This window comes from Patagioenas fasciata, chromosome 18 (genome assembly GCF_037038585.1).
Source record: "Patagioenas fasciata isolate bPatFas1 chromosome 18, bPatFas1.hap1, whole genome shotgun sequence".
NCBI lineage: Eukaryota > Metazoa > Chordata > Aves > Columbiformes > Columbidae > Patagioenas > Patagioenas fasciata.
Genome location: NC_092537.1, coordinates 3,347,117 through 3,359,387, shown reverse-complemented (window position 1 = coordinate 3,359,387; position 12,271 = coordinate 3,347,117). Strand labels below are relative to the sequence as shown.

The 12,271-nt window shown below is 41.5% G+C and overlaps 1 protein-coding gene across 15 annotated transcripts in view; it reads right to left on the bottom strand.

The window, feature by feature from the left end:
- Window positions 1-821: 821 nt before the first annotated feature.
- Window positions 822-12,271, bottom strand: part of BPTF (bromodomain PHD finger transcription factor) — a 49,042-nt gene continuing 37,592 nt past the window's right edge. For 9 of the 15 annotated variants that reach the window (XM_065852537.2, XM_071816621.1, XM_071816624.1 and 6 more), the window contains 8 exons: window positions 12,151-12,233; window positions 11,045-11,270; window positions 10,295-10,644; window positions 6,944-7,117; window positions 5,933-6,125; window positions 4,865-4,949; window positions 4,350-4,536; window positions 822-2,836 (listed from right to left, as the gene is read on the bottom strand). In XM_065852537.2, the coding sequence (XP_065708609.1) occupies window positions 2,800-2,836; window positions 4,350-4,536; window positions 4,865-4,949; window positions 5,933-6,125; window positions 6,944-7,117; window positions 10,295-10,644; window positions 11,045-11,270; window positions 12,151-12,233 (1,335 nt within the window). In that variant the 3' untranslated portion in view covers window positions 822-2,799. Of the gene's footprint in view, window positions 2,966-3,286; window positions 3,586-4,345; window positions 4,537-4,864; window positions 4,950-5,932; window positions 6,126-6,943; window positions 7,118-10,294; window positions 10,645-11,044; window positions 11,271-12,150; window positions 12,234-12,271 lie in introns of those variants that run through there. The other 6 variants (XM_071816628.1, XM_065852542.2, XM_065852547.2 and 3 more) reach the window with 4 other exon arrangements.

Genomic DNA, 12,271 nt, shown 5'->3' with positions numbered 1-12,271 from the left:
GCCCAAAACGCAGCTGGAGGAGCAGTGAAAACTGTTCTTTTAACCAGGTTTATCAGACACCAACTAACGTACTGAAGGCAAAACCCAAACTCCTAGATCAAGTGGATTTCCACAGTCTTGCACTCACCATTACAAAAGCCTCACAGCATCAACCACGCTGAGAAGACGACGGCACTTCTGTGGTAATTTTTGATACGTTATCGTTCAATTCATTTTCTCCCCAGCAGGACAAGGATGGAAGTTCTGCAGGTGACCCCCGGAGACCCAGACACAGGAGTCCTGGCGTCTCCCACCTCGCCGGGGCTGCACTCCAGGCTTTGGGTGAGCCCAACTTATTCTACTTCGAATCCCCATTAACTTTTACACCAACACATCTAGTCCAAGGAGAATTGCTTCAAATTCGTTCGAGGAGACAAAAATCAAGCTGGTGCAGCTCACGTTATCAAAATCTGCATTACAATATATGACAATTTTGAAACAAATGTTGCAATAATTTATAAAAATACAAAGAGGAGGATGAGTGGATACAGAGATGACAAATGTCACTAACTTACCATGCTTTTGAGGACGGGAGGATGACACCAGTGATGTATTTTCAGTAGCACTGTTTAACTTTAAAAGAACACCATTAATAAATCAAGAAAAGCACCTCGAGCTACTCAATGGCAACTGAAAACACTAAAAAAGGCTCTCAGCATTATATTCTAAGTATGGACTATTCCCCTCATCAACCTAATTCACTGGAAATCATAGATAATCTGGCAAAGCTGAGACCTATAGATGACAACACTATCAAATGTTTCATTAGAAACACCACCAAATCGATGTCAAACACATGACTTTATTTGTCTAGGATGATGTGTCCTATAAGGTACAAAAAAGTACTCTTCAGTTTGCCACAATTTGTTAAAAACATAGCAATCTATCGCCTACAGGTAGGAAAGTTTTAAATGAGGTCATATATATTTATATATGAATAAATAGTACAGAAATACTGTGAAGTTTTGATGAGATGCAGATGTTCAAATGCTGTTAAAAGCTGAGATTTTTCCTTTTCGCATTAAAAACACAACGCATACAATATGCAGCAGCATTGTTTTGAATGTCAAAGGACAACATGACCTAAATGCAACTACTCTTCTTTTACTTTAAGAAGCATAAACGGGTTATTTTCACATTGAACAATTATTTTTAGTTTTCACAGATAGGTTAAATGACAACATTTGTATGTACAGAAAAAACACGGGTTTTTATTAAAGTTATCCCAGAAGAATCTGTACACCTGAGCCTGGAAGTGTAAGAAAGTGTGGTCAGTAGCAACATCTTTAAGAAAAATAACAGAAGAGTTTCTTGCATAGCAAGGTGTGAGGTTAAACCCAAAAGGAGCTTATCCATAAATGGGGGGAAATCCTGTAGAACAGAAGGTAACTGAATTAGTGCAAAAGCCGGTCAAAGGGTCGAAGAGCCGCGCACAAACTGCGGCTGATTAACTACAGAGAGGTAACACCAGCGAGTCGCGCACAGGAACAGCGGCGTCCGCGATTCGCGTCTTCTCGCGGCTCCGGTTTGTCCGTGCGGAGCAGTTGGCGCAGGAACCGGCGCAGCAGGGTCCGGGCGCCTTCCCGAGATGGAACAGCGCTCAGCGCTTCGCATTCCTAGAGCGCTTGGCAAATATCACTGAATTCAGCGGTGGGCAGTGACATCTCACAAGACACTTCCCACTGTGTTATCGGTTACAGTAATTTTGGCACCGCTGTAGAAATGGTATCGGGGAGAACAGCTGCTCCAGAATGAAACGCGTTGATCGCCACCGCGGGAGCAAAACCAAGTCAGGTCTGCCCGGCCGCTTCCCTCCCGTTACTTGAGACATGGGAACAGATCCCCAAAGCGTTACAAACGTATTAGCGCACACTCAAAGACACCTACGTCTGTGGGGAGAACAATGATCTCCATTTATTTCGTTTCATATACATCCATATTTTGAATTTTAATACAAAAGAAAAAAAAATTAGAATCTGACAAATGTTTACAAACAAGATACCTTCAAATAGATTTTACTCATTTCAGTCTGGTGCAGAGTAAATGACAAATTGTATGTTATATTCAAGGCAACAGAGTCTGTAGTCCGTGACCACTTAGCCCAACTTTTCCGCAAGCTTAATTGTTGTTATCTACCATGAATGATAAACTCATTGTTGATTCCCAGTTCTGTGTGTGTGCACATGTGTACATAGCAGCTCCTTTCATAGAAAGAAAAGACATCTAGAGGTCTTCTTGTACTTTTACCTACAGGAATCATGTTAAGATACAGAATGGATTACATGGAACCGGGGCTGGGTTTTATAAGAAAAAATAATTAGCTGACAAATGAGGGCAGCGATAAAAAAGCGTCTTTTTTGCAACAATAAATAAATACAGTCAAAGTTTTCTGTGTGGACTTTAAACCAGCTTCTTCACTGAAGAACAGACGTGGCATTTCCATGGAGTTAAACGGGACCCCATTTACTGTATCTTTTGTCTTGCTCTCTTTCTCTCTCTCCTCCAACAAAACCAAGTTTTCCTGCTTCTGCCACAAGAGTACAACAATTTGATCTTGACAAGAAAGTGGTGCTGCCGATTTGGATTTCTTTGTCCTTTGGACAAAATAAGCCAAGAATAGAATTTGACTGTTGTGACCAATAAAAACGCAGTTTACATCGAGTCTCGTCAGGATAACCCGACTAAAAACATCTGGCTTCTTAATTAAAAGAGTTCAGACAACCAGATCCTTGCCCGTGCGTTAGGTTAACACGCTGGACTCTAAGAAGCTGTAGACTGCAGTTTGTTGTTATGGGACCTGCAGAGTGCAGAAGAAAGCGAAGAATTAAGCATCCTTCATTCTGAAGCACAGTTACCGCAAGGTGTTGCCAAGGCTAAAGCACTAGCAGGGAATCCCCATTACGTTGCTTCCATTTAGTTTTTCCCCCTTTGGAAGAAAAGAACACTGAAATAATTCTCTCTGAATTTTAAGCGCATTTCCACCTATAGCACACAAATAGTTCGGTATCTGTAAAATGCAGCGTATCGCTGGAATATTCCAAAATGCCTGAAATCAGTTTTACTCTGATATTTACATCACAGCCGTGCACCAAAAGGAAAGCAAAAGGATGTTTTAAGTGTGAATATTCATAATAAAGGATACTGCGCTTACATTTATCCAAGAATTCTTTGGATTAACTTAATAGAAAAACCTGAACGGGCATGTTAAAATCACATTTCTGCTAATCAGAGTTCAGCGAAACTCCTCTTTGACATTCACAGTTTTATTAAAAAGAAAACAAAATACATGGTTTCCAAGACGAATTGTTCATTTTTCTCAATACAGTGTTTGAGGAATGGGACAATTGGTTTGTAATACAGTTCTGTTCACCAGCACGACTGCTGGTAACAAAAACCCCACCAAAACCCCAACATTTACTTTTTAGACAAGTGATCTGGATTTTTAGGGCAGTTTAATGTCATTGAATTAATTGTACAATAAAAGAAAGTGACCCCAACATCCAGTTCTGATTCCAGTTTAAAAGTTCAGACTAAAGATATCACAATCTGCAAGAAAAGAAAGAACACGGATGGTATGAATGAAAAACAATAACGAGTAAGATGCAGCAATGAAATCAGTGAGTGCTGGGTCAGCAGGTGAAGCAAGATGATGGGGACACGAGTTGAAAACAACCCCCTCAAAATCATTAATATACTATTAAACTGGAAAGAAAAAAGCTGGACTAATTCATTTGATCTCACTCCTTATCAACCCTACTCTGGTTGCACACAGAAAATTCAACAGCTTCCACAACAACCGCTATAAAGCGGAGTTTTCCTTGTGTTTAGTTACAATGGGACAGAATCCAGCGCAGAGCAGCCCGGTCCAGGCAGACAGAGCCAACCAGGACGTGTACAAGTTCATTTCTTTCATTGTGTTGTCTCTTTATAGCAGCTGAACAGCATTTGCTGAGTGGTAGAACATGACCAGCACTCAGGACACACTATTTGTCCTGATCAGAAATTATTTCCTGCAGCGATCAAGGACTTACACTCAAATTTCCTCCACTTGTGATACTGCCCAAATCTGCATCTGACAACTCGTGTGAACAAATATTACAAAGTAACCTCCACAAAAATCACACTGAAGCCTTAATTTGGCCAGGAAATGACAGCTGGCTATTACAGAACATTATTTCTTTAAAAGAAAAGCAGTTTTCCAGGCAAGTGCACGGAGAGGCAAACCCCTGTATGAACGCATGGTGAGTTTATTAAAGCAGTAAGGAGATTTTAGGGGACAAGAGAACACGATTAGGAACACTTTGGCTTACCTGCTTGCCTTAAATCCTTTTAGTTTCTGTACAAAGAATGATTCAAGAACTTCTGCGCACTGGTAAAAAGGGGAGTCGCTCGGATTGTAGTAACGACAGTTATCAAAAATTTTGGTCATATCTGCCACAAACTCCGTGACCTTTTTGTAGTAACGTTTCAGTATCCTTTCCTCCATGGTGGCAAGGTCTTTAAAGAAAGCAAAGATTATTAAAATGAGACGTTTTCAGCCTCGGCAGAGGTTCACATTGTTAGCTGATGGGAAACAAAGCCCATCTGGGTTAGTTGCTTTTCCAGGAGTGCTGGTTGGGAGGTGGTGACACCAGTAGGTCTCCCTCAGAATAAACACTTATACACAAGAATATGTTGTGTGCGGCTGAATTAAAACGCCAAACTGCAAGAAGTGTGTATTCTGGAGAAGACGTTGTTAAGATCCCTGGATGGAAGCAGTCAGCAGGTGTTTCTTTTGATACTCAAAACCCCAAATTCCCTCCCACTCCTGCTCAGAAACACTTACCCATTGGTTCTTTAATAACACCATAATAATCTGGTGCGTCGTTGGGGTCTACTGGTTCTAGGAACGGCCACGCCATCTTGTGAGCCTGGCAGGAAAACGAGATAGAATTTAAAAGAATATAAGTTGAATTAGCGCTATTTAGTAGCTAAACATTTTCATTATGTTTTTATGTGTTGGCGTCCAGAGTTGAATTGAGGGAAGAAGTGCAGCACTATAGGAAAGGTCCCCGGTCCCATCTGCTGACTGGGTGAGGTTTTAAAGCTCGATGTCAATAAGCGAGTAGTTGGTCTTCAAAAGGGGAAAGAATGTGAAACGGAGACATAACTGGATCCTGTGCTGAACAGGATGCACAGAGAAGTTTGCAATGAATCAACTGAGAGTGCTTGGTGCTTCACACCTAGGAACGGGCCACTGTTCTCCCTTTCAACTACTCTAAAATTCAGTTGTTTTCATAAATGTCTAAAATGTAGAACAACTCAAAACATCGCTCTGAGAATTCCTGCTACCACACGATTACATTACTAAAATTCTTCAATTCTTTACAGTTAGAGCAGAAACTATACTTGGGAATGATGGATAAACCAGAAATCTACTGTCACAGACTGCGATGTAACTCTTGTTATCAGGACGCCATCATCTACATGCCGGTAACAACCTTCTGTGAGAGCAGTATTGAAATGAGTAACTCTGAGATTCAAGTATAGATCAGAAATATATATAGAAATCATATAGAACTAATCTGAGAGCAGAACGTCACACCTTCTACATACTGTGCAGTTCAGCTACCGCTCTGTCTTTTGGTATTCGAAGTAAACCTGCTTCCTTTAAACACCTTCAATCAAAGAGATTTACAACTATTTCTGAGTGAATGAAACTGAACAAAGTCCTCATTATTGTAAATATTCCTCAGTGTAATAACTCCAAGTTTGCAGCTGACAAAGCGGCATTTCTCACACACACAAAAAAAGGCTCAAGCAACTGGAAGAGCAATCAAAACCTCCTCCCAGACTCACCAGGCACATCCTACCCAGTGACAGCATCCTGCTCTGCTGCAGCCCCCATTCTCACCTGTAAGGAACGCAGGACTCGTCTTAAACCTTCATAATCTTTATCGGTCAGGGGACTGAGCACAGTCATGGCATCCTCCGTGGACTGGCACTGCGGACACACGTACTCGTCAATGAGATCGGCCTCGCTTTGCAAAATGCCAACACAGCGCCCGTGGTACCAGTTCTGACATCGGTCGCAGCCAATGTAAAATCTGCAAGATCCAAAAAAACGCTGGTGACTCGCTCTATTTAATTCAAAGGTTACATTTAAACACATAAACCCGTGATCCCCTGCTCACAAGTGGATACTTGGCATGATTAAGTACAACAGCGTAACACGGGATATTTCAGACTGACAAATTCTAATTACACTTTTCAAACTGCTTTTGTATTTACAAACAGGCTAAATTACAGACCATATGTCAAAATTAGTTCCTAATTTTTATCCTAGGCACTTTCAAGCAATCAAGATTACAAAAATCATTCCTCTGCTTTAGGGTTGAAAGGAACAGCGTAATGCCAGAAGTCTCACCCAACCAATACTCCAAAGCAATTCAAGATACGTTTTGTGCAAACTGGCCTACAGCTGGGGCTCGTTTTGCTCTGTGCAAATGTTTTCCATAGGGAAGCTTCAGTTTGTGGGGATTCTATGACACAAAGCCTTACAGTAAGAGAGACCAGCCATATACCCCCATACTAAAATTATGCTTGCTATCCACATCAGACTAAAGCACAAAATAAATCCACTAGATACTATATTCAAGTCTTTCTAATTCTCCCTTGTAAAACAAAACAAAACCCAATTTAACGTACATGCTGTTTTCTTTTGTTTTTAAAAACCCAACACATTTTGACCACCCTGCAAACTTCACTTTTCCTAAACATTTACTGTATAGAAACAAAGCAATTTGTATTATGAATGAAAACAACATATGCAAAATAACTTTATTTTCTTTGCAAGGAACACGTAACCACAGTCAGAGCAGTTTGCTACCTAGACATTAAATAAGAGGTTCTTATCAGAACTCACTGTGACTCATCATAAGGTGTTCTGCAGATACAGTACAATTCCTCACTGCTGCCCTCTTGTGCCCGTTTACAATCATTACAGATGTACACATCCATTTTCTTAGCCTCCTTTTCTGTGATGCCAACACATTCTCCATGATACCAGTTAGTACAAAGATCACAGCCAATATAGAACCTAAAAGTGTTCACAATGAAAATGACAATGTAATTGTCATTTCAAATGGCATGGCACTTTTCCCTGCATTTCTCTCTGATGCGCTTTCACCTACTTTTCTTCAGTTTTCAGTTTCCCTGCTCCTGCCGCTCTGTCCTGACCAACTAAGGCCTCACGCTGCAGCTACGCTGGGTGTAACGTCACTTGGGTCAGTTTTCAATCGACAGTTCATTAAGATGCACATCAATAAGTAACCAGACTTTGGCAAAACTGGGCTAAAAATGTACATCTCCAATGCGTGTGTGAAAAATCGTAAAAGGCACAAAAAGACAGGGCCAAAGAAAAAGATTTACATTTTCAAAACGGCAGCTCAGAAGCCATTGAGACATTTCCTTAAGATTTGAAAATGTAGGTCTCAGTTAATTTAAAAAAACAAAAGCAAAGCGCAAACACCAACTAGGAGTTACAGGTACACTACTGAGGACATGCATACCAGCCGTGTGCGCATACGGATTGGTATAACATGACACGAAAGAAAACTGGGGCGGGACGTGGGGGTTTGGTTTTCTTTTGTGGGAGGGGAGCCCTGAAGAGTGGATATTAAACTACTCACAATTGCAACTAATTGGAACATGGACCATTTTTCAGAGAATAATGTCTACTCTCAGACACAGCTATGTGACAGAACCAGGTATGGCATGACACAAAGTGAACCAGGGACAGGATCATGTGAATGGGACCTTGCACAGAATGATGCGACAAAACTGTAAAATATTATGCAAGGATGCTGGACATTTTGTGTATGGAGATCTCAAAACATACCTGTGACTAGTGACAATCGACCAGATGGGCGAAGTTACACATCCATTCTCTGCCTGAGCAAAAGCAAGCTGACCCTGCCACTCCGGCTCGGCAGATTTTGGGGGGTATCAGCACAACTGAGACCCGCGTCGCTCTGCAAACACTGTCCCCGCTCCCCACACACAGCAACGGGACAGCAGCTCAGACACGGGCCACAAAACCAGCACCTCCAACTGCTCAGGCCTCTGTGTACAGCCCGGATACTCAGATCCTGCCTTTTCGTTTTTGGTCAAACCCTAAAAAACCAACCCAACGCACAACCCGACCTTCCCTAAAGAACGGACACGTTCTCCTGACAACCACGGACGGCTTGGCCCCGTCCTCTTCCCGAGAGGGACGGGGGTTGTTTGCTCCTGGTGATATGGAAGCATATTTACATCTGGGTGTAGCTGCTAAACCTTTGCACTCGAATGCGGAACGGGTGTCACATTATGCTGCTTTAAAAAACCACTTGCAATCTAAGTAGGAATCTTAGAAGGATACCCTTACTGACCATCCTCGACAACAACATGAGCGAATCCCTGCAACCCTGCGATAGCACAAATGAGAACTAAACGTAACAAGATCTGCAATAAAATACAACACTGAACGACTTTTGAGGATTTGCTACATCCTAAAAAGAATGCACAGAGCATTCATAATATACCACAAATTAGCTTTTCAAGCCCACATCTGTCTTTTCTGAAGTAGAAAAGAGACGCCGGCACCCAGGAGCATCGATGCCTTTATGTATCTATGAAAATTAAAAGCAAAAAAAGTTTACCAGAGAACTGTTCAAGAACTCAACTATGCCCTTTCCAAACAGCGAAAGATAATGTAGTTCAACAGGAGAGTCACCACTTGAAAGAACATAAAATTCAGAATTCACAAAAAGCAAAGCAGCAGAACTGAATCGTATTCTACGGATGCTACTAAGTTATTAACATTGCATTTTCTTGAAGTTTTATTCAGTGCGTTAAAGTACAGTTCTCTATTCAGGTTACCAAAACTCACTTGATGACATTTTTCATCAGCTTACTGAAATGCAGCAAGTCAACAGAGAGTGAGTCTGACAAACTAACCCTTTTGCTCATGGAATTTGTTCATCTCATTTTTGTGACAGTTCTATTCAGTCTCACAACAAAACAGGGTATCCTCCTCACTTTACTGGATGTCAGAAAGTCCAACTCAATGTTCTTTAAGTAGGAATTACTCAGTAGGAACAGTGAATTAACAACTGGGGCATCGTCTGCTGTTTCTACGGCGATGGCAGCTCAGCGAGCATTCCCATTTCCCACTGATGTATCGGTGTAACAGTAAGAGCTACTGAACAACCAAGGTGAAAAAACCCTAAAGACCTCAACTTCATTTAAAAAAATATATATATTAAAACAAAAGGCTAGAAGGAACCTCAAGAGATCCTCCTGAAGAACCATGACTGGCGTGAAAGCATTGCTCCATTGCTATGGTTTCTTTCTGTTCTCAGCATTTAAACCACCACCAAATGGCACCAATTAATACTTTTTGGTATTGTCACTTGTTGAGCAGATACATACTCACTTGGAATGAGGTTGAATTTATTTTACATCCATCTCTACATGGCCACCAGATGTTAACCACCACTAAGTAGCGATGCCAGTCACTTCCAGCCAAACACTGTCCCCCTGCACTCCACTGCGCCTTCCGCTCCACCGCTTACTTCACTCCTTCACAAACTTTGTATGTGTGTAAATATACTTCCTCATTCACAGTCAGAATCAAACAACGGAGAACTGCAGATTTCACTTTGTCAAATGCTTACATATTCATTTTTATCAACCCTGGGATGTACATTATAACACACGGAAACCATTTCTACCCGAAACATTGTCCAAAGTGAACTGCAGCCCAATCACTTGGAACTCCCGCTACTGGCTACTGACTTACAATAAGAAAGTCATTTGTTGGAAGACGGTACCAAGGCTACTTCTAAAGAGCACAGCTACTTGTTTACTAGAAACTGCTCAGACCAAATTGTCACTTGCTTCTGAGGCAGAGGCAAAACGGCAAAAGAAAGAATAACAGAGCGGAGGGAAATAAAGAAAAAAGAGAATGTGCATGTGAGACAGAGAGGTCATACAATGGAAACATGCAAACAAGTACAAATATAAATCAAGTACATTAAGAGTATAAATCAAGTATGTTAAGAGTTTTGTAACTGCTAGTGGAAAATAGAGACTTTATTCTTTATACCTTAGTGATCACTGCAGTAAGACCCGATACTCTATCTCCAGATCTAGAGCTACCTTGCACTAACAGCTAAACTCTAAACCTACAGCTAAGAACGTGCAGGAAGAGGCTTCGGCCTCCGCTACTCACTTGGACTCGTCATAAGGCGTTTTACAGATGCAGTAAAGCTTCGTGTCCTTCTTGGTTTCCTTTGAGGTAGTAGAAATCATTTTCTTTTTCTTGGACTTGGAAGCCGCCGCATCTTTCTCCTCCTCTCGCTTTCTCTTCTGGGAGGACACGGGCATTGGGACGGTGGTGGAGGAGGAGGAGGTGACGCTGGCCACGTGGGGCTGTGGCGGTGGCACTGGTGGCGCTGGTGGCGGTGGTGGCGGCGGCGCGGTGGCCGCAGCGGCGGCTGCAGCAGCGGCGGCCGCAGCAGCAGCTGCCTGCGCTTTTTCTTTTTCTTTCTTAATTTTAGCCAAGTCTCTCTTTAGCTCCTCCTGAAGCGTATTGAATGAATAAATAGAGGGAGGCATTTCATGTGATTATTCCAGGACTGGATTAAAATCTAGACATAAATCCCCATGCTTAACCAGAAGAAAAGGTGCCAATTTCCTAACCTACAATTCATGTAACATTAAGGGATGACACTCTTGTCCTACTATGACCCACTGGCTGTTATTTATCAGAAACTGCTTCAGGAAACAAGGTAATTTCAGTCCAGGTGAAAAACAAGCAGCAGAAAAAGAACATATATGAGCTTTGCAGAGATCCATGCATCCACAATCAGAACTTCTTCCTGTACATTTCTTTAAGAGCTCACTGAGCAAACAGACACACTAAAAATTAACACAGAAATGCTCTCCCCAGCTTAAAATCTTTGAGAATAACTGTCCTTACCTGCACTTCAATTTGTATATCTTTGTCCAGAAGTGCTCTTTTTTTCAATATTTCAGCTTTCAGCTGTTCCTTATGCTTGAAAAGCAGAGCTGAGAGTTTAGTAGCATTTTGTTTACTACGCTTCTGTTCTACGCTCTCCTCTCGCTTTCGTTTCTTAGCTGCCTGTTTTTCTTCCTTGTCTATTTTATCCAGAATATATTTCATCACTTGGTTGCACACAATCATTCTGGGGAAGAAATAAAGAAAAAGAACATTGTGCTGAGCTGAGCTGTCTATTTATCCCCTGCTGAGAATGCAGAATCATTTAATTCTCCAGTCTCTGCAAACTGCAAGCTAAATTATTACATTTCCTAAGACACACAAGGTACGGTTAGTAACACAGATTGCTCCCACTCATACTTAATAGAACAACACCGGGATCCAGGCCCTAAGTCAGGCTCAGGAGGGCCAGTCGCAACTTGATTTAACGGACCTGAGTACTAATGGCTCTTCCTCTTCCCCTCAAAAACTCCCACCAAACTCAGGCTTTAGATTTTCACTCAATTCAGTTTCCACCAACATGTTTCAAAGGGCTGGATTTTGTTGATTCTGATGGAGGGTGAAAGCAAGCTGGAAGCCATTTCCACCCTCCAGTGACCACCAAATATTACCAAGTTTTTGTGTTTCGGCACAAAGACTGACAAATCTTTTTGAGTGTATAGAATTCATTACGAAACAGTTCCAAATTTCCTCACTAACGACATCTCCGGATTAATTTTTCATCTGCTTGTTGTACGCTCAAGTATAAATCTCTTTTCCTGCTCACTTGTTCTGCAATTTTCATTTATTTTGCTTTATGTTTCAATTAGAAAATTAATGTATTTTTGTCTTCGTGAATTTACTTTTCCCTTCCCATTCTATTTCAACCCCTCTACAAAACTAAATGGCTCCTTGTTGCCAGAGTTACCATGAGAAATAGCTCAAATTAACATATGAGTTGAAAGCAAACAACAAAACAGCAATGGCCGGGACCAGTAGCTGCTGCTGACTCTGTAGTCTTAGGCTCAGACAGGCTGTATTTGATACACATCTTTCACATCTAAAGATGCACTATGATGCACATTCACCTCTGATTTTCTTCCCTCTCAGCTGGAGTCAGCGTCTTCTTTTGTTTCAAGTGTTCTATGACAGCATTCTGTTTCATAACCACCTGCAGGACGATACAGAATCCAAAAGAAAATATGAAAA